This window comes from Nothoprocta perdicaria, unplaced genomic scaffold (genome assembly GCF_003342845.1).
Source record: "Nothoprocta perdicaria isolate Ctin4 unplaced genomic scaffold, notPer1 scaffold_70, whole genome shotgun sequence".
In the NCBI taxonomy this organism is placed as follows: domain Eukaryota; kingdom Metazoa; phylum Chordata; class Aves; order Tinamiformes; family Tinamidae; genus Nothoprocta; species Nothoprocta perdicaria.
Genome location: NW_020455977.1, coordinates 1,148,460 through 1,175,326, shown reverse-complemented (window position 1 = coordinate 1,175,326; position 26,867 = coordinate 1,148,460). Strand labels below are relative to the sequence as shown.

General features: G+C 45.3%; 1 protein-coding gene across 2 annotated transcripts in view; it reads left to right on the top strand.

Annotated features, from left to right (window-relative positions):
- Positions 1-7,593: 7,593 nt before the first annotated feature.
- Positions 7,594-26,867, top strand: part of ANKRD28 (ankyrin repeat domain 28) — a 67,124-nt gene continuing 47,850 nt past the window's right edge. Inside the window, exons 1-3 of one of the 2 annotated variants that reach the window (XM_026050804.1) lie at positions 7,594-7,710; positions 8,784-8,867; positions 24,971-25,049. In XM_026050804.1, coding sequence (XP_025906589.1) covers positions 7,594-7,710; positions 8,784-8,867; positions 24,971-25,049 — 280 coding nt within the window. Of the gene's footprint in view, positions 7,711-8,783; positions 8,868-22,056; positions 22,066-24,970; positions 25,050-26,867 lie in introns of those variants that run through there. The other variant, XM_026050805.1, reaches the window with a different exon arrangement.

The window sequence follows — 26,867 nt, the reverse complement described above, 5'->3', positions numbered from 1 at the left end:
GCTGAATTCCAAGGATGAATTTGGGTGACTTGCCTTATAGCCACCRTTGCTTTGTAGGAGTTTCCAGCCTTCGGGAAGGGTTACCCGGGGTTAAGAGAAAGGCTAAACGAGGAGAACCGTGTCCTTGTCCCAGCGCTGGCGGCGCTCGCTGGGGGAGCCGGCCGCTCYGCGGCAGAGCGTGACGTGCCCCTCTGCTTCAGCGGGAAGGGGACGTGGGGTTGAGCTCGAAACACAAAAGTGCCCGTGTCCTTCTCTGCCCCCGGACAGTGGGTGCTCAGCCTCGCTTCCCTGGGCGAGCAGCTTGCAGGTGGGAAGTGCTGCTTCCCCTTGGCAAAGGGAGCTGCGTTCAGGGCGTCGGAGCAAGGAGCTGTTAAGCCCTGTTAAACCAGAGTTCTTATACAAAACCCAAAGGAAATGTACTGGTATTGGAGGGGGCAGCCTCTCAGAGGCCTGTGACGCGGTACAGCATCTGCCCTTGAAGCCCGAAGCCTGCACCTTGTTTGCATGTCTCAAAATAAATATTGGATGGAGGGAGGTATGGGGAAGATAAGGTAATGTTGTTGTTTTTCATGTTTTGGGTTTTGTTTTTGTGTGTGGGTTGCTGTTGTTGTTGTTGTTGTTATTATTATTATTATTATTACTATTATTACTTTTAGAGGAGGTGAGTTTGGATGATAAATTCTGAGGTTGGATCTGTTTTCTCTGCTGGAGCAGCATTGTGGTAACAAATCCTCAAAGAGCACATACATTATAATTACCACTTCCCGCGCTTGTCTTCAGAACTGCCTTGACGGATGGGTGGAAAAGCAGATCAAAGGGATGCACTTCACGTGTGCCCGGAGGGAATTCTCCTGGTTGTTTTGCCAGCTGCCCTGGTGGGAATTAGTGGGATCGGGTCTTAACTCACGTAGAGCAGCGTGTGCGCATGGATATAAATACTTCCAAGGCAAGGCAACCGATGACGTAGAACCGAGCGGAGGGATCGGCCCCGGCGCGGTGGCTGCAGCCGGGCCGCGCTGCTCTGCTGCTGCTGCCGTTTGCCGGAGTGCTGCTTCCCTTGCAGGGATTCTGGAGCCTTCTGGGGTGTAGCAGCTTCCTCAAGGTCAAGAGGCAGGGAGGGACGTGTGCTGAATCCAGCTGAGCTGAGTGGAGAGGAGGCACCACCCAACGGGCAGGCTCCCRGAGGAGGCCCCTTCTGTTGTGCCCACCCTCTGTCCGGCTGGTTGCTCTGTGTTGCTGTGGGGCTGCGCACTGGCAAAGCGCAGGGAGAAAGCAAGCCCTGGCTTCTGGAATGAAACCTGGCCTCCATGGAAAGGGAAGAGTGTTCTGGGCACCCCCCGGCTAGAAAATCATGAGGGAAGATGCTGTTTGCTCARATTTCTGTTTTCTTTAAAGAAAAAATGACTTCCATAATTGCTTTTCTGCTCAATGCTTGCTTCCTCCCTCTCTCTTCCTCCTCCCCCCTGTAGAGATGACTTACTCTGCTCCATATTTTGAATATCAGAGTTTTCTTTTTGACTTGTTTTGTGTCCTGGTGATTGTGAAATGYTGTAAATGGCTGGGGAGGTTCTCTCACAGCATATTGCTCATATGTATGTGTGCAAAAAGTGCATTTTGTATTTATTTTTATATATATATATATTTAATGCTGCTTCGGTACCAAAAGGTTGGCATGAGTGCTAGGTATTTTCCTTTGTGGTGCTGGGGCCTCAGGTTTTGATAAGGTGCCTRCTCAGGTACTGGATTTTGTTAATGGCCAAGTTTTATGTACTCATGTTTTGCCTGAATGAAAGTAGTTCCTCAGATTGTTTCAGCCTATTTACTTCCATGGGAGAATAGGAACTAAAATTCATTTCCTTCCCTCCACCTCCATGAGCTTAGATGTCCATGAGTTTTCTAGCTTGGGTAGGGGCAAGCAAAACAGCTTTGCTTGGCCTTGGAAGCAGAGCAGGGAGAGCAAAGGTTGAAGTGACCCTCTCGTTGCCCCGCTGCCTTTCCCTCTCCGTGTTCCAGCTGTGCGGGACAGCAAGACCAGATGGAGCAGAATCGGGAGGAGAGGTGTTAATTCATCATTGCCATAGACATTCCCCATCCTAACTCCACCTCATTCCCTCTGGAGCGGAGAGGAAAGAGCAGGAGGAGCTCACAGGGGTGAGTCATGGGGCCTCCAGAGGAGCGTTGGAGCTTTCATTTCGTGGTGCTGCTCAGCATGGTCCCTGTGTAGGCAACAGGCACTGTGTATGTGGGTAGAACTAGTAAATCCTAAGGATAATCCCCACAAAGATGTGAGTAGCCTGGGACGTGCCCGTGCCCTTTTGGCTTTAACCACTGTGAACCACCGTTGTGTTAGGCAGGGACCCAGAGCTTGGGTCTTTGTCTTGCAGGGCTGAAAAACAGTGTTAATTCTTTGCTTCCTAAGTATTTCTCTAAGTATTTTATTTCTGTGTCAGTGTGATCTGACACTAGAACAGTTTCCTTCCTTTCCTAGATCCTTGGTTATGCAACATACTGAGTGAAACTAGCTGGGTTAACGTAAGCTCAGAAAAGGCTCCGTAAAAGCTGGTCAGCAGGAGTGAGATCTTATCTGGGCAGGCCCATTGATGCTGCATGCGCCTCRGCGAGGCTCTCCCTGTCAGCTACAGCCCTCTGCTCATCAGCTCCCAAAGAAAAGGGGAGATCCCTTGGGATCCCCCTTTGGGTCTGTTCAGTYTGGAGAAGAGGAGGCCGAGGGGGGACCTGATCAGTRTCTATAAATAYCCCAGGGGAGGCAGTGAGGAGGAGGGGGCGGCCTCTTTTCAGTGGTGGCCAGCRATAGGACTAGAGGAAACGGCCACAAGCTGAGGCACCAAAGGTTCCACAGGAACTTAAGGAAACACTTCYTGACAGTGAGGGTGACAGAGCCCTGGAACAGGCTGCCCAGAGAGSTTGTGGAGTCTCCTTCTTTGGAGATCTTYAAAACCCGCTTGGACGCAGCCCTGTGCCACGTGCTCTAGGTGACCCTGCGTGAGCARGGGGGTTGGACTCGATGRYCTCTGAGGTCCCTTSCAACCTTGGGCATTCTRTGATTCTATGATCCCTAAGGAGGGCCAGCTGAAAATCCCCTTTTAGCTGCAACCACATTGGTGTCCCATCTGTTAGGGACCCCGTGGCCATGGTCCCTGCTTTAATTGCAACTTGTCTTCTCCCGGTGTTTTCCCTTTATCCTCGCCCACAAAAGTCACTTGGGATTCGATTTACTTAAAGATACTTTTCTTTGCAACAAGAAAGCGGTTCTGTCAACACAAAAGCTGTTTTCTCCCAAAATCCCCATTCTCCCTTTTGGCTGCCTCACGCCGCGTTGGGTTCTGCTCCTCTCCGTACCCCTCTGCAGACTTTTTGGGTTAAGTTTGGAGTTTTTGCTCTGCGAACTGCCTGGAGCAACCCTTCACCCTCCCCTCGCACTGACATCCCCTTGCTAACACAGGGCCCCTCCTGACTCATCCCTCCTGATGCTCCTTTAACAGGCTTTCTCGTGTGAAACAGGCAGAGTTTAATCTGGGAAGGCTTTTGAAGGCTTTTGTAAGTGATAAATGCTGATGAACAGCAGATCTGCACTTGTTTTAAATGTTACCAAGATAAGCTGGAAAGTAGATTTTGAGAGGTGCGATATTCTGTGCATCTTTGTGAGGTGCGATATTCTGTGCATCTTTGTGAGGCTGGCTCGTTTGAAAGGGTAGTTTGGGGAGCAGGAGCTTCAATCAATCCCTTGCGCTTCGTCCTCTGCTACTGTTGCCTCCCTAAAGGTTATTAGTTCTTAGAAAATCTGCTGAAAAATTAGAAACGTGTCGTTTGCTTTCCTTCTGCAGAATGGTGAACTTTGGCTTTCACGGTATCCGCTGAAAATTTGTACTTTGGAAATCAAAGGAGACATTGGACACTTTTTGAAGTGGAAATAAGAAATGATGAGAGACGATGCGACAATATTTCATTGTTTTGCATGTGTTCTTTCTGATAGGGGAGGACGAGAGGGAAGAATATCATTCTTTGAAGTTTGTAAAATACTGGTATGCAGCAGTTCATAAATTTAGGTATTCTCTCCTGGATCATGTTGTGTACTTTAAGAGCAGTATAAATAGCAAGCAGTAGTTAATTGTTAACAAGGGTTAAATGTTTCTAGACCAAGATTGCCCTTTGGGTGTGAAAGCAATGGAATGACATATTCATAGAGTGAATTTCTTTTCCCTTTTTGCCCTGTCCATTCCCATACGTGGTTTAAAAGGGTGTCCTGGTCAATATGATATTGACTCAGTTACGCCAGCTCTCTTTCTAATGTAAGCTGTGACATACTGGCTTTTAACACATGTTTTTCTATGGTAATGTCACATTGAGAAATGTAATATGTTATATACATGTGTGTATATGTTATGTAATGTTAACAAGATAAAACATACTCATTTGTTGTGGGAAATGGTGTATATTTTTATTCATAGATAAGGTATCTAGAGTAGTTATGACAGTAGATTCAAATGTTCTTAAGTCTTATGAACTTTCACAATTAAATGTGAAGTTTGTTTTTTTTATGGTAAATACAATTGTTAGACTCTAGCTGGATTTTCAAATGTGTTTTTATCATCAATTGCAAGGATCTAAAATGGGCAATTTTYCAATACAGAAAATTAAACTATTTTGGGCATCATCTAGCAACAAATCTAGTTGTGTAATACAAATTCTGAGGAAAAAGGCCAGAACTCTTAATGTTTGCGTGCTGTAAACTTGCTTGTTCTGAAGAAGTGCTCAGTTATGCTTAACATATGGATGCAACCAGACTACAGTTATCTAACAAATGTGTGTGTGTGTGTGTGTGTATTATGTATATATACATATATATATAATGAAGAACAAGCTTACATTTTGTAAGTCTGCTTTGCCTATAGTCTTAAGGTGTGATCTTATTTTTTCAAGGTGATTTTTAGTGATGTGAGTGAACTCCTRCTATCTAAGGAAGTCTGTCTTCCTTAGGGGTTTTTCACAAATAAAAAGCAAAAATCCCCTGGGTTGCGGTGGCTGCAGCCTGTGGGATTTTGCAATACCGGAGCCCCGTGGATGTCCTGGGTTTTAGTTAAATTAGTTGTGTTTTGCAGCGGCCAAGAAGGACTTGTAGACCTACTCAGATAAGCACCGTGTTTCTTCTTAATAAATTCTGGTGTTGGGATAAGAGAGCGTCATGTACCAAGCGCTGCTGTTTCTTAAAGCCAAAAGGATGAAATCCTGAAGCAACCAGAACTCTCTTTGGAGGTGAATGGGGCCTGTTTACAGAGATGTGTGTTATCCACATCTGGGGAAGCCGAGTGTCAGCAGAAGTTTTGGAGTGAATTGGGAAGTTGTGCCCTGCCCATGGTCCCCGGCTCCCGGGGCCTTAGGCTACCCAACATAAGGGATATTGTGGGYGCCAAGGGGCTCTCTGTGGGAAGGGGCAGTAGGTGTGTTTCTTTTTTTTAATATTTTATTATGCTGCAGTGAAGCTGGTGCAAACATTATTTTAAAATAGAGGTGATGTGAGCTCTTCCTTTCCCGGCCCGCAAAGATGGGAATTCAGCATGTCTATTAATACCCAGGCCATGTAATACACCCTTCAAACCTGTCTTTCTGTCTGCCCGGGTGAGTACACGAAACCTGGGTGAAAGGGTTTCCTTGAGGAGCTCTGGGTCTGCCTGCCTGGCTCCGCACGGACTCATGCCAACCGGGAAGCGCGCTGGGATCCATGTGCCATGGCGGGAAGCCCTCGCTCCGCAGCGCCAAGGCCTTTGCGGCCAGCAAGCGCCGGATCCCTCCGGCAAGACCAGGCCCAGACAGCTACGCAGCACGTGTGGGGCTTGGCTATATTCAACTTACCTTTGGCATAGTTTTTCCTTTTCCAGGCTTGGAGGGTCTCTGGGAAGCAGACATGGCCCTGGCTGTTAACGGGTGGCTTTTAACAGGTGGTGGGTGGCGTTAGGATACATCCTTGTTGTGCTCCCGGTTTGGGGACGCTGCTGCCGGGAGCCGCTCATCCTCAAGGAGCCAAGCGAGGGGCCCGGCCGGTGCCGCACGCAAACAGTGAAAAGGCCGGCGTTGTTCACAGCCCCAGGTCAGCGTTGTCAGCCCGCAGCACCAGTACCAGGCTTCTCCGCGGCTTTTGGTGGAAAATATTAAACAGGCGGCCTTGCTTCAGCTGCAGAATTTCTGCGTTTGATCCCCGTTAGTCACGGCGCTGGCACAAGCGGCGCCTCTGCAAAGGCTGCCCGGGAGGCGCCGCTTTTCCCCCTCCTCTGCCGCCGGAGGAGGCGGCTGCACCGCGCTCAGGGCAAGTGGGGGCTGCGAGGCGCCTCCTCCTCCTCATCCTCCTCCTCCTCCTTGGGAGCCTGCGGCAGCCCGCGCGCTACTGCCACCGCCGCTCCTGCTCCGCTCCTGCTCTGCTCCGACTGCCTCCCCCGGCCCAACAGGACCATCGCGCTTTTCATTTTTCATTGGCTTTTTCCTTTTCTTTCTCTTTTGAAAAGCTTTGCGAGACTTTGCTGACTGCATCGTTTAATCTGTCAAGGAAAAATTGATGAGCAGGACCTCTAGTAGCCGAAGAGGAAAATGGGCTTGGCACAGCGACAGACGTGCGAATAGAGAAGTTAGCCCGGAGAAGATGCACGGAGTCTGATTTTTTTTTTTTTTTTTTTTTTGAATTATTATTTTTCCATTTCTCCTCTCTCGTTTGCCGGCTTCCTCCCCCCTCAAGCAGACGGAAGAGCATCACGGGGCTCACGCGGTGACAGAAGCAGCGCGGGAGCCGCAGGAGCCACCGCGCGGGGCAGGATCCGGAGCCGCCTGCCCTTCTCCGGCCGGGGCCCCTTCCCGGCGCGGAGAAGCCCCCGCTCCCGCGCGCCCAAGGAGGAGCGGAAGCTCCGCGAGCGAGCGGCGCCTGTCGCACGGGGAAGCAGCAGGATTATTCCGGGACTCACATTGTCCCTGCGCTCTGACTCATCGCATGTAAATGTGCTGCAGCCGCGCTCCCCATTGCGGGTATTTTCATTGCACGGGGAAGAACTGTCATCCTCTGGCCGCCTTCTGAATAACTGCTGAAAAGCAGATGCTTTTTTTGCCTTTTTTTGCCCGTCCCTGCCGGCTGCCCGGTCTGTGACATTGGCGGCAGAGGCTGCGGGCTGAGCGGCAGCGCTGCGGCGGGCGGCAGCAGAGGCACCGCTGCCCTTGCGGGGCCGCCCGGCTCCCGCTGCGCCGCGCGCAGCGACGTCCTCGCCGGCCCCCCCGGCTGCCCYGCCGCGCTGTGCATGTGGAGTGAAATCCTTCTGGGGAAGCGGAAAAAAAAGAAAACTTTTTTCACYGTCGTCTTCAGCATCTCAGGGCATCTGAATCCGAAAAATGACGTGTAAGGAAGGACTGCAGCTTTCTTTTTCAAATGTCGGTCCACCAGCAGTAGCACTTTTGAGTTTGTGAGTGTCTGGGGAAGAGTGAAGCTGTTTTCTACACGCTCCGCAGGGTGATACCTACAGGGAGGTTGCAAAAATCGAGTTGCCGGTGTTTTTTTTTCCGTTTGCCCGTTTGCTTTTCCTTCCTCCAACGGATCGAATGAGTCGAGTGTGTATCGTGGTTTTGGAGGAGGTGGAAGATGAGTGTCCCGCGTTTCTTCCCGCCTCGCCCCAGGAGATCGAGCCTTTGCGTCCCTCGGCGCCCGGGACCGCGCTGGTAAGGCAACGTCGCGGCCCTCCCGCTGCTCCTGCCGCCGCTGCCGGTGCCGCTAGCGGCTTCCCAAGGTTAGCGGGAAGCTGCCTGGACTCCAAGYTAGAGGAGAGCTGCTAGGAGCTGAGCAGTGGGAAAGGCCGAGGTTGCAGAGCTGGTGGCTTTTCTCAGGGGGCTCGTTCCTTTGCAGGCAGCCTCACTGCTGGTGCAGGTGCCCTCAGCCCTGTGCAGAAGGTCCCTAGGGGCCCGATAAACCCTCTGTGTTTGAGTAGCTGGTTCTCCTGGGACGTCCCTGTCCCTTCCCCACGGTGTCTTGGCGCGGTACCGCTTTAGAAACTGATGTAATGGTTGCACTGCAGCCACTTGCTCTGCTTAGGTGGGGAGCTGGGAGGGTAACCGGGTGCGGGAGGCACCGGTAGCTCCAGCTAAAATACAACAGAGCAGAGGCCCCAAGAGCGACCTGCCCTGGGTCCAGGTGATTGCCCCCCAGACATCGCCAGCACTGGGGGGTCTCGCGCCTTCGCTTCCTTAAATGACTGAACTCTGGCAAACGCCCCACTAAAATCACACTAACGTATCCCCACGGCTTTCCTTACTTACCAAGAAATCCTGCTATATTTAGTAATAACGTGTGTGCGAGTGTGGATTTGTTGCCATACTTACCGGGTGGAGGCACTTTGATTTCTTGCTCTGGTCAAACAGATGAAGATTTCTAATAACTTTAGTCACTTGCCCACACATCCCTTTTACATTAGCATCTACTTTACAGGATTCACTGTATGTGTTAACTTGCTCACTTTATTTTAAGCCCTGATTTTATTGCAGTGATTTTTCTTTTCAGCCATAATAAGCTTTTTTTGCAGTGACGTGAGTTTGTTGCTGTGTTTGAGGTTTTAAAACTTCAAAACTTGGAATTCTTTCTCTTTTCTTGTTTCTGATCCTTCATTTCACTGCTGCGGGTGTTTCTCTTTCGTCCATGTTTGGTGTTTACATACTGTATACCCTAAAGCTGTGCCTGTATCAACCAAAAGTGAAATGGAACTGTCCTCTAAGATATGTTCTTTTTTTCTTCATTTCAGCCACCTTTGGTTCAAGCTATATTTAATGGAGATCCCGATGAAGTTCGAGCGCTAATATTTAAGAAAGAAGATGTTAATTTTCAGGTAAAAACAAATTATTTAGCTTTGAATACAAATTAATTTTGTTTTAACATGGCTTTCTACTGTGCTAATAACTTCAGAGCTCTGCTAATTCAAGTGGGCAGTGTAAGACCAGGATAGTCTTTGTTTTGGAGATGTGTAGAACCGAAAGCAGCACTGCCGTGAGGTGTGTGTGTTCTGACCCTTAGCAAGCATTCCTCGGAGCTGTCTCACCRAGAGCAGCTGAAGTGTGTGGCAGTCCTGCCTGTGACAGCCAGGTTAGTTCTGCAGGGCCCTCCTCAAACTCTGTAAGATGGATTTGGTTCGACAGGGTGSTGGGTTTTTCTCCGCTGGCTTTTGCAATAGTCTTCCATGCTTTTAAGCAAGAGGGCTTGATGGACTGTATAATATCAAATGATTTAATTTTCTAGTTGGTCACGAGACCATTTGTGCTGTGTCTCCTTTCTGTTTTTCCTGTGCCCACTCTGGGCATATGTTTTTATCTTTGTCACTTGATTAGTGGATATCACTTAATTTATATTTTTCCATGTGTAGGTCAGGTTTAGCATTCAGAGGCACAGTGCCTGTAGACACAGGCAGGTTGGCATTTTTTTGCCTTTTTGATTATTTACTACAAAAGCTTCTGCTAGACYTCAATATGTGCACAACAGTGGGTTTTTTTCATTGTTCTACCTCCACATTTGTCAAACAAACATTATCAGTCCATAAATACAAATGGGTAGGTGTACTTCAGTGTGTGTTATGATTTATTCTCTTTTGAAGAAGATTACTTTAGACTATTAGATAGTTAGAGTGAAGAAAAAAAATCATGGAATATTCCAAATCTGTTTTTGACAAACCTTTATACATCTTCATTGTTTTTCTTTTATTCCTTTCTTTTTCCTTTCTGTGCAGGCATCTCCCTCAATACAATATATTTATATCTTAGATGAGTAACATCCAGAGTATATTTAGGCTACAGCAAATACACTGTTTTTTTCATGCCCACCTTCTCCAGCATGGGCAGACGCTTTTATCACCTGTGACAGCTCCTTCCTATCATGGTAATCCTAGACATTTTATTGGAAGGAGTCCTGCAGTATTTAATATTTTATTTACATCTGTCCCTCAAAGCACCATTCTGCAGGAGTGAATGAGCATATAAATTCACCTATTGATATGGAGGAATAAAGAAAACTAGCTAGAAAACTGCCTAGTGGGTTTTTCTCTGTGTGTGTTTTTCTTTCCTGGGTTTTACATTTGCTTATGTGCATCGCTGGACATAACATTCCCACATAGTCTAGATCCAAATTTTTCCACTGAGTTTTGTGTCGTGAGTTGTTGTGGCCAGCAGGAGGGGGAAAACGAAGCCAAGGAAGCGGCTCCGTGTCTTTCCTAATAAAGAGATGGATCGAGATAAACAGCCCATCGCCGCTGCGGGCTCCGTTAGAACCAGTGTATGCGCCGGGAATTATTTTTTCCATTCAGCTATCCAAATACTCGAGTGCTCTTGCTGGAATTCCGGACTTGTTTTCCCCGGTTCTTCCGCAGGAGCCTTTCCTGCCCTCCGTGGCGGCGCGTGCTCTGCCAGTCGGAAGCCCCTTTCCCCGCACCCGGCAGCGCTCGCACTGGGCAGAGCTGCAGACCAGACCCTGCTCAGCCAGGAGCCGCACGCAGAGCTGCCCTGGGCCTCCGCTGTGACAGCGGCACCAGTCTGGGAAACCTGCTGGTGGCCTCATGAAACGGGACAGGGCGRGGATTAACTCCCACTTTCCCTGTCTTTTTACTTCTGGGGGCATTTAGAGATGCTGTCTTTATTAATTGTGGCTCAGTTTAAACTGRTGTTAAAAGCTGCCCGAGTTGTGTGTTTGACTTTTTAAAGCTAGGCTGTGGTAACTGTTGCTATAATGGTAGCATCTGCAGATTACACCCAGGTTAGGCTGTAATTAGATGATTTATTCCTCAGACAGATGGTATCTTGCACTGCAGTGTTAAGTGCAGAGGGATGCTGAGGCTGGTGGCTGGTTTTCCATAGTGTGAGGAGGTGAGTGCAAGTGTGAGATGCTGTATGGCTTTGGCAAATATATGGCAAATTCCGGGCTCTCTCAGGGAGCTTGTTCAGATCTCCCTTTAGCAGCCTTCTTGAGTCACAGTCTGGGCTTACAAACTATGTCCTGAATTCAACTCTGCCATCATAGCATCTTGCACAGAACAAGTAAATAGAGAATTCTTTAGCAGCTTAAACTGGGGTTTGGAAAGGCTTGACCTCTCTGTAGGTTGCAAGTGTTGGCTTTTGAAGTTAAAAACTGATGTATAGAAGCATTGGTTTTATGTGTGTTTGGAAGGCAAACTCCCAGGCTCCAGCTAATACCAAGTGTGTGGGTGAGGGGGTATCCCTGTGGCCCTTTGCCTGAGAGCACGTGGGGAGCTCTCAGGCTGCTGCATGAGTCAGGCTTAAGTCATGCACATCACATATGTCAGGCCTCATGTAGCTTCTGTTATCCTTGTTGCTCTTGCTACACTCTATGTGTGTGTGTGTGTATTTTTTTTTTCCGTGGTGCCATACTGGGCTTTTGAGACTCAGCAGTAAGAAAAATACTTTATGTGATACTACACAGTTGAGATCTTTTGTATTAGTTACTGGGGAGTCTCAACATTTCTTGCTGTTTTGATTGAAATACTTGAAGTTGGTGTTTTCCACACTCCTCAGCAGTTGATTTTAATCRGCTAAATTGATTTTAGCATTGCTCTTTTCAGCCTGGAAGCCTTTGCTTTTGTAGATGGAGGTTTGGCTATGCCCTTTAAAAACGGGAAAGCTGTCACCACTGCAAATTCTGTTTTTATGCTATATCAACTTTTATGCTAAATAAATCAGTTTCACAGATCATGAAAACTGAATTCACCCAGACCTATGAGGATAATGCTTTTGACCATGAAAAGTGGTGTTTCTGGGGCTCTGTATGCAGTCTCTACAACATGATTGCACTAGAGCAAAGCCAAGGGGCTCCCGGCTGGTGCCAGCACCAAGGAGCCCCTGGGCTCTCGTGTCTCCCTCACACAGCTCCCCTGGCCTTCCCGAGGGCTCCCAGCTCCTTTCTAAAGCAGCATTTGATATGTGCACGGAGCACCTGTGTGTCCTTGCTCCCTGTGCCTTGAGAGGCAAAGAGAGGAGGAAGGAGCCGGTCCTCCTCCCTTCCCTGTGGTTCCGCACCTGCAGTGCCCAGTGCCGGTGTTTCCCACCCTGGCACGGGCAAGGAGTGTGGCTTAGGAAGGCCTGCGTGCTGGCTGCACATGGGGCAGCTCAGCCTGGCTATGGGGCTCTTGCTTTGGGCAGTGCTGGGTGGTCGTTTGCTGCAGGAGGGATGTGGGCTCCCTTCCCAGCCCTGCCGAGCGGGCTTTGAAAGCTGCTCTGCTTGTCTGCGTGCTGGGGGAGCGCTGCCCCATTTCCTCCCGGGGTGAGAGATGGGGTCTTGCTTSATTTCCTGATGCTTTTTAGTTGCTCATTTATTTTACTCTGCTTTGTTTAAACAAGGATAGAGAACGGATTTATTGGCCTGGTGTACATCTAGGGCTTCTCATCCTGCACTGGGTACCAGGAAGCTTTAAAGATTATCAGGAGCCTCCAGAATCGTGGTAATTCAGAAGATAACGATGGTAATTAAAGCACAGGTTAAAAGCGAGAGAGCTCTTCCAGGGTCAATACTGGTGCATTGGCCAGCAACGTCCTAGAAGAGGTCAAATAAAAATATATCTAATTATTATTATATATGATTTTATATATGTTATAAAATTATATATAAGATGTATTTCTGGTTGCCCAGGTTTCATGCCTTGCACCTGTACAGTGGGCTGGGCTCGGGGGTAACTTCTCTCTCYTCCTGCCCGGGGAAGCTGCTGAGCCTGAATGGAGTGGCGTGGAGCAGGAAAGGCCAAGAACACAGAGTGTTCTACAGAACTTCACAGGACTTGACTTCTGAGCATGCAAATAAATCCTGTGCCTGTTTTGTGTATGAAAATGAATGGAAAATTATATTACCTGGCATTGTGCAATTCAAAAATCATCTTTTGTATATATTAGTATAGATTATATATCATGGCCTTGCTTAAAAACAACAACAAAAAAACCCTAAAAGCCACAATATGTAAGGAGGTAAAAGAAGACCTCAGGGAGTTTTACCTTTTTATGTTCATTATCTCTTTGTAGCCCACTGTTTTCTCAAATATAAAAAATGTGGATTTTTCTTTTATTTTGATTAAAAATCTGCATGTTTGCAGATGCAAATCTAAAATCACCACTAGCTTGGTGTATGTATGTCTCTAGAAACATCCTTAGTAATTGCAACTCCTAAAAGAGCAGAATTTCATTATCAGCACCTTTTGGAACTGGACAGGACCATTGGTATAAGCAGGAAAACAGCGTTGCTGGCTAAACGCTCTTCAAGAACTGGCCTGTGATCTGCAACACCCTCTTTCTGTGGAGGCTGTTTGAGTGGGGAAGAGTTCTTGTTTTTAATGAAGAATGGAGATAGTTTTGAGAACAGTGGGGAAAAACTTGGGCAGTTTTGTAAAGCATTTCACGTGGGCCGGGCAGGAGTGCGCGACGGCGCCAGGCCAGGGGGCCGGAATGAGCCTAACCAGGGAGAGGTTTGGGGATGGTTCGTGGAGTTTGGTCCCTGCGACATATGCTCGAAATGAAATAATTTCCCAGGAAAAAACACAGTCTGTCCTCTTGTTAGATGAAGCTGCTGGCAGCTGACATAACGTGCAGCTTTTATACGTAATCAGGGGAGAATAACTAGTAAAAGAAATAGTGTAATGGAGCAAAAGTGAGGTCAATGGCACCTAGAATCACTCGTGAGTTTCGGCTCTTCAAGCTCTGTGTTTTGAGAGGTGCGAGTGGGTGTTTGCTGGCTAGGCTGCGTTGGCAGAGAAGAGCGCTCTTGCCTCGAGGACGCAGGGCCCGGTGCTGGCGGCCTGTCCGCTGGGTGCAGGAGACGTGGGCTCTGCTCGAAGCCCTTTCCTGGGAGCTGCAACAGCCCCTCGCCGGCTGCGTCGGGGCCGCAGGGCTGCGGCTGCTTCCCTGGCAGTGCGGCCCGGGCAGCAGCTCCTGCTCCGGAGCCGGAATCCGGAAAGCATCCAGAAACAAGGGAACTGCTGTCCTGAAGGGCTCTTTCTTTCTCTCTCTCCTCCCTTCTCTCTCCTTCCTTCTCTCTCTCCTCCCTTCAGTTCAGGGAATGAATTTGTTGCTAGAGAGATTGAAGCTGGCATGCATTTAGTTTTTCCCTTTTTTAAAAAAAAACACCAGTCACTTTTTTTTTTCCCTGTGCATTTATTTCTTTTCAGTTGCAGATGAGACTTTATTAAAGTAATGCTGTAATGATTGCAGCTTTAACTGTCTTGACTGGCAGTGTGAATGTGGAGTTGCAATGTTTTACTTAGAAATAGCACAAAATTTAGACCTGCATTGAAAGAAAGAAAAAAAGAAAATCTTCAGACTCTGTCCAGTCTTCAGTACGATGCCGTATCCTGATCACCGCAAAGAAATGGTTGGTGGAAAATGATGGTTTTAATGTATTCAAAAAGTACACTAAAACAGGTACATTTTTCCCTGCCATTGAGAACACACTTCTCATAGAGAAGAACTTAGAATGAGGACCAATGTATGTTTTAAATAATTACCACATGTATCAGGCTTTTGAATTTTGAAATAATCGCTTACATATCCAAACTTCTGTCTCCCTTGAGAAACTTAGAATCTGAGGGATCTGATGAAGAAGGACCCGATGTGCTTTGCAGTCCCCATCCATTTATGCCAGGATGATGCAAGTGCTAACTGGGAGAAACACCAGTTCCTCATCTGGCTGCCGTTAATTTTCATGTCACTCTCTTTTCTTCCAGAATCACACATTTTAAATATATATATTCATTTGCCATCTTCCCTATATAAATACAATATTATATTCCTGTATATATACAAATACATATTATTGTGGAGATCCTTTCTGTTGATTCCTGCCTACTACAAGATTTCAAGGGGTGCCCAGCTCTGAGAATTGGGGAAGTCAGAAGAGCATTTGAGATATTTAAGATGAGGATTCCGGTACTAAGTTCACAGCAGTGGGTTGGAAGACTTGGACATTAAGAGAATGCAGCGTTCCCCAGCAATGTGTCTACCAAATTCATCTACAAAATGCAGCAAATCAGCCCCAAAAAGCATGCTGAAGTGAAATAGTCCTATTGGAGACATGCATAATAAATGAAAACCATTAAAGACAGCATTTAAAAAGGAGTTAATTCTTAAATATATGTAAAACATGCTCATTTTGATTAGTACATGTGATATATATATATTTTGATTACTGTTTATATAAGTATGTAATCATAGTAAGGTTAATTGTAGCACACATCTGTATGATGTTTGTGCCAGCACCTCTAATGAAATTCAGTAGTGGAGAGCGCGATGTGTTTCTCTCTCCTTAGACAGTCCCTTGGATTTCAGTTCCGTATGCATTGTAGTGTACTGCATTTTCTGATTCTAAATACTCTCTGTATTACACTTTCTAACTGTTCCCACCACAAACAGGAACCCTCATTTCCTTTGCTGTCTGATGAAACCGTGAGTCATGAGACTCCCCTCCCTTATCTAGTGGTCACTTGGCTGAAATATCCTTAGTGTGAATAGCAGCTGGAAAAATGCGAGAGGAATCCTATGGATGGGGAGCAGGTCTGCAGGCAGGTGCAGGTCCTGGACAAGCAGGATGGAGGGCCGAGCATTGGGATTTAACACGGTGTTGCAGTAGTTTGCTTGCAAGATCCAAAGGTTTAGGAGGGCAATAAATGAACAGCTCGTGTGAATGTGTGTGTTATTTTCTAACATTTTTAGTTACACAAGATAAAAAGTTTTTAAGATTTTGTTACGGGAAGACATTGTTGAATTTGATTATTTTGTTTAAGGGATTTTATGGAGTTCAGCACTGCCGTTTAGGAATTAATATCCATGGGTGGTGTTGGCTAAGAAAAAAGAAAAAAGAAAAAAAAAGTTATTGAAAAGATTAATCTGAAAAGATTATAAGAAACTCTGCTGCAGGAAGTACAGGGAAACTTTTCCTATTGGAAAGTTTCTTCTACTTCAAAAAGKTCTGAATTAGATCAAACTAAACATTAATTTTCAGATAAAGTGCTCTTTCAATGAACTGAAACCTGCCTGATTGGAAAACATGGAGAACCCTGTAGAGGTGGTCCAGATGCCTGTAGCAAGCTGTAAACTGCCCAGGAAGAACCAAAATATCTCCCAGGAAGAATATCCATCTCCCAGGAAGAACCGAAATACTGTAGTAATTATTCACTGCTGCTTGCTTTTATTAAAGTTCTGGATTTCCTGTCCACTAGTGTGGAAGGGTTTTCAAGCGTGTCATCTGCAGTGAATCAGACGGGATATTTGCTTTTCAGTGCAGCTGAGCATGAATCATGTGCTTCAGCCGCTCTRTAACGTGTGTCCACGTACTACTGAGTTCTTTCTGGGCTTCAGGGATGGATGCAGGTGTTTTGCGTAAAATACCATAAAATTAGGCCTTTTACTTTGGAATTTGGARTCTTCATGGAAGAATCTTTCCAGTTCAAAGAGAAATAGCTATGTTGCATGTCAACACCACCATTTCGCTGGTGCAAACACGATTTTCAGCTGTAATTTTGATTACAAAATTACAAAATCGTGCAAACACAAATTTGAGCTACTGTTGCCAGAGCTATATAAATAATGCCGTGGCTGGTGTGACTCGCAGTGGGTCGGAGGCGCTGCCTGGGAGGGCGCTGCGCGGCGAGCAGCTCTCAGGCGGGCGCTCGGCCCCGCGGCGAGGCGGGCAGGATCCGCGGGCGCTGCCGGCACGGCGGCCCGCACGGGCTGCACCGGCTGCACGGCCCGGCCCCCGCGCCCGATCCGTCCTGCAGGAACGGCAGGTTCCACACGCAAGCCTGTTTCAGGCCCTGTCGTCCTTGTATCGTTGCCACTGATTTAGAGGATCATGAACAACAATTAGACCAAATATGTTTCAGAGAACTTTGCGTTCGAGTCTTTGGTATGCTTGCCTTAGTGATAAAGACTGGGGAGATCGCATCTAATTTGCCCTTTTCCTTTTGGTGGTTATTGCTTACAGTTGCAACCTTGCTGGGCCCGTGGAGTTCTGCATTTGCTGCTGCCCTTGCAAAACAGAAGCTAGAGGCAAGGTCTGGAATAGCTGCGGCTTAGCGGGGAGCTGCTGGCAGTTGCTGTGCCTGTCATGCACAGGGTTGGTATTTGAGAACAGAACATCCTCCCCGAGCAAACAGGGAAGAGAGGAGCTCTCCGGGCTAGGTGTGCATTAACTTCCAGTATAGACAGAGTCCCTGGGAAATGCATTGCTCGTTACAGCTAGATGGGAATGTACTATTTGCAGTAACTTCCTGAGTGAAAGCTCTTAATGTGTGTACTGCATACCTTTAAACAAGACAATTTTCTGCATTTTATAAAAGATTAAAATCTATCATGTATATCACATATGGAGATCGTATGTCCATATCACACATCCGTTAGATACGGGAWATCTAATTTGCTGTCTGACAATATATATAATAGTTTCTTGCATACTGTTCAGCCCTTGTATGTAAGCGCCAACCAAGGCAACCGACCATTCCAAAGCCAAAAATGRCAGCTGAAGAAGTAAAGATAGATCAGTTACTTAAATATACGATAATAAGGGAGAGATATATGTGAAAAGCTGGAAAAGGCAGTGGTGCCCGTGTGTCTGCTCCCTTYTCTGGGGCTGTCCTGGCAGGTGCTGAAGGACAGGGGTTCCCGGGGCCTGTCGGGGGGTGCTGTGAGCCCGGAGAGTGAGCACAGAGGAAGCAGAGATCTCCTCTGCAGCCTGTCACGAAGCCCAGAGCCAGAGCCTGYCTGGCCTGGGAAGTCTGAGTGAAATTTCCGGGCCTGGAATAGCAGGTTGTGCCCTTTTCATCTCAAATTTGTGGAATCTTGATCTCTCTTTGGTCTGTAATTTATTACAGCTGAGGTTTTTTGTCATCCGTTTGAGTCTTTCAGTTAAACTTTTACTTGCACGAAATAGTCGTTAAGGGGATCTGTGATACTGATCTGTAACTATTGCAATTTAATACATTACCTAGTGATTTATGATCTCAAAAGTCTTGCTTGCCGCCAGCTCTTCAAGTGTCTTACGACAACTGTATTTTTAAGCTCCTTCCCTATCCACTTGTTTTATGGAATAGTCAGAATAAAAGCAAACGTCCTGTCCCCCAGGTTGCAGGCGCTTTTGTGGGAGCTTTGGTAGTAGCTAGCACTGTTTTTATGGGGATTCTTTCATGACAGATGTGGGGAATTTCCCTTTTCACCTCACAGCTTGCTGCTGCTGTGGTTGGGTTTTGTCTTGTCTTTGGGGGGGCAACATCTCGTTTCCATTCTGGAGGTTGTGGCCTTATTTGTCGCTACGAGGTTTGTGACCTTACCTGAAGAAGCTGCGTTAACTCATAGTCCGCAAGCAAGAAGGTAAAACCTGCTCACAAAGAGCTGTTTTAAACGCTACAAAACGAGGCTCCGAACTCTTTTCCGGCGACCGAGACGGCGCAGGCGGCAGGTCAGGTCTATGTTAAGCGCGTGTCAGGCTGTGTCAGGCTGTCATTCCCACGATGAGAAGGGCGGCGAGCGCAGCGTTTCGCGCACAAAGGCGCCAGTGGCCGGCGAGCAACGCGGGGGGCTTCGGCGGGGACGGCGCCGCGCGCTTCTCGCGCTCCTCGCGGCGCGTGCTGCCCTCCTGCCGCCTTCCCCTTGGCACGGCCGCCCGCGCCGCGTCCCCGCGCGCTCCGTGCCCGCGGGACAGGGCGCCCAGGGGCCCCCGCGGGCCGCCTTAGTAACGCGCCCGGCGCCGCCGCCGCCCTGGGGAGGCCGGCGCTGCTGGCCTGCCAAAAATCGCTTTTGAGGGGGTCSCGTGGTTTGTGCTTCTCAAACTGAGTCCCAATTAAAAGCCTGTTGTGGTGGGGTTTTGTTGTTGTTGTTGTTGTTTTTCTTTTTTTCCCTGCCAGTTTCCAAGTAAATGTTGACCTAGCTTTGAGGAAGGGGAAAGCACAGGGAAAAGGGTGCTTGTTTTTCCTCTCTTTTCTCCCCAAAAGCATAACATTAAATACATATATATATATATATTCACACACACACACATATGCATTCAAAACTATGTTTTGTTGAACATATATACAATAGAGGTCTGAAATTTGAGATTATTTGTTTATTTATTTATTTCCTTTCCTTTCCCCCCCCAAATCCCGTATTTTAATAAAAAGCCTGGGCCCTAGGAGTTGCTTTGATTCCTGAGTCACTAGAAGGAAAGTACATCCAGAAAGGCTCAGCTGACAGTTAAGAACGAGTCCATTGTATCAGCGGGTGAAGAACAGCTCTTTCTGGCCCACTGCGTGGAATGAATAATTCACTGGCCTTCATTAGTGATAAAAGGGACCAAATTCTTGATTGCTGGAACTCAGAGTTTAAGCAAGTAGCTCAAAGAACTTGCTTAATTATTCAGCTCCTTCGCCCGCAAAGACCCAAACAAGCAACTGACTTAACTCCCAAGGAATCCCAACCCCTCCAATTTGGAACAAATATAAAATTATATTAATATAAATAGTGTATGTATATATATTTGGTCTAAGTAGATATGTATGTCTGTACATACATATACATACATACATGCACATATATTTTTATAGAATAAAGACCTAGTTTTCTCTCTCCTTACAAGCTGTTCCCATTCTGTATAATAAAAAAACCTAGCTAGTAAGAATTTTAAGAATGGCAGTAGATTGTAAAACTAGAACTCAAGTAAAATGAGAATCTTTCTKTAGTCTAATAAGTCAGGACTGTTTTATTAACAAAATATTATATTTTTGAAGGTTCCATACTTCAAAAAGATATCCAGGAGACAAAATGGACCAAATTTGTGTGATTGAAGATAATTTTTCTCTTTTTCCTTTTAGGTATATATTTTTAACTAAGAAATTATTATTTTTTTTTTTTTTTAGTTGAGGGTTCAGGGGGCTCTGTGTTGCCCCCATCACATTCAGAGATCGGGTCGAAGTTTAGTAGCTGTTCCTTGCCTAAGTGCAACTCACTTTATTTTTGTGCTTCCTTCAGTGCCACTGCTCTATGTGGCCTTGACCTCAGATAGCTGCATTTCAGCAGTGTTTCATGTCACCAGCCATTCTAATGCTGCTGGTACAGGAAATCTAACATTTGGAGAGATAATTGTATAAAAAGGGGTCCAAAATGTATTATTTAGCAATATTAGCTGTTTTGGACTTCAATCACCTTTTTTTTTTTTTTTGTAATCTAGCACCAAGTTGTGTTCAGAATTGCACTTGCCAAACTTGCTATGAACATTAAAGCCTGGAATTTAACACAAGGCAAAAGGGCAGGTAAAAGTTCTGCTTTTTCTCCCATGCATTTCCTTCCGAGTTGTTCTGCTGAGTGCAGATGTTGAAGAGCAAGCAACATTTTGGACCAAGAGGACTTCGGCATCTGCTGCTTGACCTTGCAGCTTGAAAAGCCTGTATCTTTTGTGCAATCCTTATCAAGAGTATTTCAAAATACTGACTTTTAAAACACACTATGAAGATGCAACGGAGCATTTTATACATTATAAAAATAGAAAATTTTAATAGGCTGTTGCTGCAGTTTGATGCTTGAATATGCCACACAAGAATAACATACGAATTTTCAAATTTTTTTCTGTGGAAGTTCACAGCTTTAATGACTTTGAACAGATTGCTATTACTGTTCAGGCATTTTAGAAAGGAACCAACCTTTCAATGTGCTTTTTTTTGCTAAATTACTGGAAATGATTGTCAATATCTATAAACTCTGTGCAATGGCTTAGGGAGGATAGGATTTTCATTAGTTTAGTTACTTGCGTAGCATAAGATAATCAGTAGCTGCATGGGAAGTAAATTACTAATAGATTTTGGTGCAGCTCTGTGAAACAGAGTTTATTTCCAAAAGGAACATGTTTGGGAAAACAACATTCTTCGAGGCATCGGATTAAACAAGGATTCCTTGGGATTGCAAAATACATCTATTTGCAGAGCCATGCAATGTATGTTCTCTTTATGATGCCAGATGTCATATAAAGACAGCATAGTTTTTATCTCCTGCAGATAAAGGCAAAACTCAGCTTTTTTTTTTTTTTTTCCTTTAAGCTTCCAAATATGTTCCATGCTCTTTGGTGATACAGAAGAAACCTAGTTGCCTGGGCTGGTCCACGCTGCACTCCTTCACTGCCCAGGTGCTGTTCATTTTAAGGTCTCTGAAAGCTGCAGTGGCCCCTGCAAAGTCTATTTATTTAGCAATTTAATACATAGGGTGGCAGTATTTTATTGTTATCAAGGCTGAAGTGAAAGAGAGCAGGGAMCGTGTAGTTGGTGCTAGAGATTTTAGCTAGAAGAACCCTGCTTTTTGACTGCTCGTAGTTGGGGTGACCCTTCTTCCCAACACTGCTGAAATGGCCCTTCCCCTGCAAGAAAAGAGTTTATTAAATGCAAGAGTTTATTAAAGCGATTGTATGAGCATTAGTTCAATAAGGTAATTAATTGATTTAGCATGAAGAATCCAGTCTCTTACAATGGTGCTGCCCCTATTGATTGGTTCCCAGGAATACTTTGTCCCTCCCTGTGTTACGTATATGATTTTTGTGATTAACAGTTTGCTTTCTTGCACCTTTTATGCATGCGAAAGAGAGCTTTGTTGTAGCCTGCTGTGGTCGGCTTGCACATTTTGTGGAGCTGCATCTTCAGTTTGAGATCTGAGGAGAAACAACAATTCTCCTGTTTCTCAAAGGGTTAAGTTATCCAAAGCCAGATAGAAATTTATTATTTTTATGACAACTTTGATTTCCATATTCTAGTTACGGAGTGAATGGTACCRTCATTTGAGGAACGTTGTCTTGAAAATTGTGCTAGGAAATACTTTTTAAAATAATCCAAACAAAGAGCAGATAAATTACACTCAGGGCAGTGATAGGAAATGGATTTATTCATTATAGGCTTACTGGTTTTGAAGTCAAATCCTTAATCTTTTTCTTCCTTCTGTTGACAGCTGATTCTCAAATTCTCTTAAGTCATATAGTTTTAAGCCATGACTTTGTGGCCTGACATCCTTCCAAGGAGTTAGTGGCCCCAAGGACAAAATCAGGTACCTAAACTAAACTTCTTGAAGTTTAAAATTGAAACATAAAAAAAAAAAAATTGTGGTTTTTTTTTTTATGGAGGAACAGAGTAATTGTGTAGAAGAGAAAGTTATTCTGTCTTACTAAGTGATGAGTCTAAAATTTATAGCACAATTTGTAAATAAATGTAGTGTTCTAAAGAATCTCAAGTGCAGCACTGATGACTTCACATTGGAAGAGCCCTTATGGTACTTGACACTATTAARGAATTGGAAGTGTTTTGTAATTGTGTTTTTATTCGTTATGTATGAAGCCAGGAGTTACCACAAATGGCATTATTTGAACTTACTGCAATTCCACACCTAAGACATAAATAGAGTATGTGTGAAGTRTTACATAAGAAACTGCTTTATAAAGAGTTTCTCCTTTTTGAAGTTTCTCGTAGAAGAAATATTTGGTAAAGATGTAATAAGTTATGTAGGAACTAAAGCACTTTAAAGACTTCAATGTATATTTGGAGTTGATTTCTGCTGGGAACAGATGGTATTAAAACAGGCAGCTGGCAAGTGGTATGCAGCAGAAAACACCTATTAAATCATATTTTGTAAGTGTGATCACAAAAGTATGACCTGAAAATAGTGTTTGGAAGTGTTATTACAAAGCTTAGATTTGAAAAGCAAATAGGATAAGACTTTTTCTTTTTTTAATGAAGGGAGGAATTGGTTTCACATTTTTTCCACAACAYTTTCTAATTCAAAGTTTTCAGAACAGTAGATGCTGAATTTTTTGAAGGGCCAGTGAAAGTTTTGAGTTATTTAACTCCTAATAAACCCTTGAAAAAGCCATAGTTGGAATCTGCCAATAGTACTAGGGATGMTTAAGATAAGAGTCTTTAAGTCTTTAAGGTCTTTGTAGCTCCTCAAAAAAAAAAAAAACAAGTAGCTTTGAATGTAGTGGGTTTAACTTAGTTTTACATATGTCTATTGTAGTTTTGGTTGCTGAAGTAACCCATGAAATGGCTAAAGTCTAACATTAAAAATTAAAGGGAAACAAAGGAGGATTTGCCCTTCTTCTAGGCCTCTGTSTAAACATGAAGAAAGTAATGAAAAAGCATTGACTATTATCTAGARTTTGATGTTTCTTATTGGGTCTGTAAAATATCTTTGCTGTTTCTATTGGAATGTAGTTAAATTTACCTTGCACTTCAGTAGTTCCTTTCCAAAATGGAAAATGATGAAAGCAAAACATTTTCTTTCTTCTGAACTTTAAAGGTTGTCATAATAATACCACAGTATTTGGAATTAAACAGTGCAAAAAAATGTTTGATTTTTGTACTCTGGGTGACAGAACAAAACTGTTTAAATGACATTAAGGAAACATTTCACAATGTAAGTTTATCACAACAAAAATGCAACACTAGACCCAGTTGRGGGGCAGTGTTTATATTTGCACGATACACTGATACAGCAAGGCCTCTATTTGCAGAGATGCTGATGCAAACTGAAAGCTTGATTAGTGGTTCCCACGTTTCGGAAGTGCCGGCCCAGGAGCAGCCAGCCTGGTGCTCCGCGTGCTGCTCCGCTCGGGGATSCGGAGCGTCTTGCTCAGGTCGTTCAGCAGTGACCTGCGTGGAGGGACAGAGCGTTGCCCTTCACAGGGACCTGGACAAGCTGGAGAGATGGGCACAGAGGAGCCTCCTGAAGTTCAGCCATGCAAGTGCAGGGTCCTGCATGTAGGGAGGAGCGATCCCAGGCACCAGTGCAGGCTACGGGTGACCTGCGCTGTGGAGGAGGACCTGGGGGTCCCGGGGGGCTGCAGGCTGGCCACGGGCCAGCAGTGTGGCAAGAAGGCCCACGGTCCTGGGGTGCCTGAGGAGGAGTGGGCCCGGCAGGCCCAGGGAGGGCTCCTGCCCCTCCGCTCAGTCCTGATGAGGCCACATCTGGAGTGGGGTGTCYRTGGGCTGCCCAATATGAGAGTGACCTGGAGCTGCTGGAGAGGGTCCAGCACAGGGCTGCAAAGGTGGTCAGAGGGCTGGAACATCTGTCCTGTGAGGAGAGGCTGAGAGAGCTGGGCCTGCACAGCCCAAAGAAGAGGCTGAGAGGTGACCTTATCAATGTGTATAGAAACCTTAATGGAAGGTRGCAGGAGGATGGGAGCAGACTCTTCAGTGGTGGCTAGTGATAGGACAAGAGGCAACAGTGGCAAACAGAAACACAAGAAGTTCTGTGTGAGTATGCAGAAAAGCTCGGGGACTGTGGGGGTGGCAGAGCCCAACACGGGCTGCAGGGAGACCTTGTGGAGTCTCCTGCTCTGGAGATATTCGGAACCCACCAAGATTCAACCTTCATTTAGCCTGGGTTTGAGATCTTGCAGTTTGTGAAGTGTGAGCACTTGCCCATATATCTGAAGCACTGCGCTAATCAAAGCACTGAACTAATCAGAAGTGTTCTGACTTGAATATTTTTGCTCTTACTCCTTCCAACTTCCTGATTTTTTCTTTTTAAAATGACTGTGGAAAATAACTTTAAACTTTCCAAAGAAAATTTAGACTGTCCTACACAGTCAAAAAGGATGCAACGTACAGCATCAAGCTCATGCTTTTGCAGACAACTGAATTATATTCCTAACTCTGATGGGTTAATCTTGCAATGTGACAAGTGTCTGGCAGTGTTTGTATGTCAGGAAATAAGTAATACTTAAAAACAGTTGACTTTAGATGTATAACTGTCACTTAGAGAGAAGCTTGCTTGTCTTGATAAATGTGCTTTACATGTCTTTAGAGTAAGTTTGTTTTCTAAAATATAAAATGTACATTATTTGGAAGATACACTTTTATGCAGCTGTTTATGCAGTTTTTTTCGTAACTCATACAGAATGCTGAAACATACTTTTTATTTTAAATAAAACCTTTTTTCCCCCCTCTTACCACAGGATAATGAGAAAAGGACCCCTTTACATGCTGCTGCCTATCTGGGAGATGCAGAAATTATTGAACTACTTATTTTATCTGGTATGTTCTGTTCCTATTAACGGGGAAAAAAAAAAACCTCTATACACATCTACAGCYTAGTTTGTGTAGTTTTTATTGAGTTATTTAATGTCCTAGAAATTAAAGATGTTTATCCTGAAAATCTGTTTTGCAGACTTATTGGTGTTTTAATAATGTGTAGTTTTCCTCTAACTTGATTTTCACAGAAAACTTTATCAGTTACAGATATTTTTATATGTAGCTTGATCAGTTTAGGCAGTTAAATTGCAGTTTAAAGACWTAATAGTGTATATGTTATAGGTAGACCTTAGTAACATTATTCTGAACTAGCTTGCAGAAAAAAATGGTTCATGAAGACAGAAGGTGGTAGCCAAAGTTGATTATATGATTTTTCTCAGTATCTCATTTTCAGTTGGCTTAAATGCACAGCACGTAATTGGGATCTGCTGAAAAATTTTTAAATCACCTTTAAAAATTTGTACACAGGCCAAGTACAAGTCCTGTAAGGCAGTTAATTTCAGTGTTTAAAAGCAAACAAAAAGCCCACCCACCTGCAACTAAAATCTGAAATCACAACTTCAGGATTCAAATATGAAATAGATTTTCTTTGGCCTTGGACAAACCCACCCATCATGTAGCTCAAGACTTAATTCAATATAGGGAACTGCTTTGAGGTTAAATAGCAGGATTAGAACTTGCAAATGCCCAGTACAACTTCTTTAATCTTTCTTCTGCTTAAGGGCATACATTACCTGTGCAGAGAAACTATTTCTTCACCCACCTCATTTCTATCTTTAATAACAAATGTTGCTTTAATGAAATACCACTGTTAAGATTGTTGTTGGAGGTTTGCACCTCCAAACTTCAACTTAATTGAAATTGCAAGACAGATTTCATTATAATGCTGCGATTTAATTTGTTCATAGTTTAGCAAATTATGTTTTTGTATAATGACCTCTTTCTTCGGAAAAGGAATTTCAGATTTGGAAGGGATGTTTTTTTTGGGGAGGGTTTCACAGTGATAAAAGATTAACCATTTCCTAATCTTTGCAAAGGTGTAGTCACGTATCTCTGGTACTGCAGTTGCTGCCTGCCTTGGATGAACTGCCTCCCATTAACAGAACTTTGAGTCTTTTTCTCTCTCAGGCTCAGGATTTTAGGATGCAAGAGTTGTTGTTTTTTGCAGGTACCAGTGAATGAAGCTCCTGACTGGGGGACTTTAGAGGAATAAAGATTATTCTTTCTGTTTGAGCACACAGCCTGGGACAAGAGCGTTAGAAAAGCAGGGGAACCAAGGAGGGAGGTGAAGAACAGAGATGGCCGGGCTATAGGAACAGCCCCAAGTTCAGTAGTTGCGTGGAGGAGAGCGTCTGCAGAGGGCCAGGAAGCCATCCATGTGTCACGCAGCGCAAGTAAAATAACATCAGGATGTCTCCGCACAAAACAAGCGGAACAGTGGTGAAAGTAGGGCACTTGAAAGCTACGTACAGGCGGCGGCAGCCGGGCCTTGCTACAGGTGGTGGTGGTGGCAGCTGGGCCTCGCTACAGGCCATGGCGGCACCCAGGCCTCGCTACAGGCTGTGGCAGCACCCAGGCCTCACTACAGGCCATGGCAGCAGCCGGGCCTCGCTACAGGCCATGGCAGCAGCCGGGCCTCGCTACAGGCCATGGCAGCACCCAGGCCTCGCTACAGGCCATGGCAGCAGCCGGGCCTCGCTACAGGACATGGCGGCACCCAGGCCTTGCTACAGGCCGTGGCGGCACTCAGGCCTCGCTACAGGCCATGGCAGCAGCTGGGCCTCGCTACAGGCATGGCAGCAGCCGTGCCTCACTACAGGC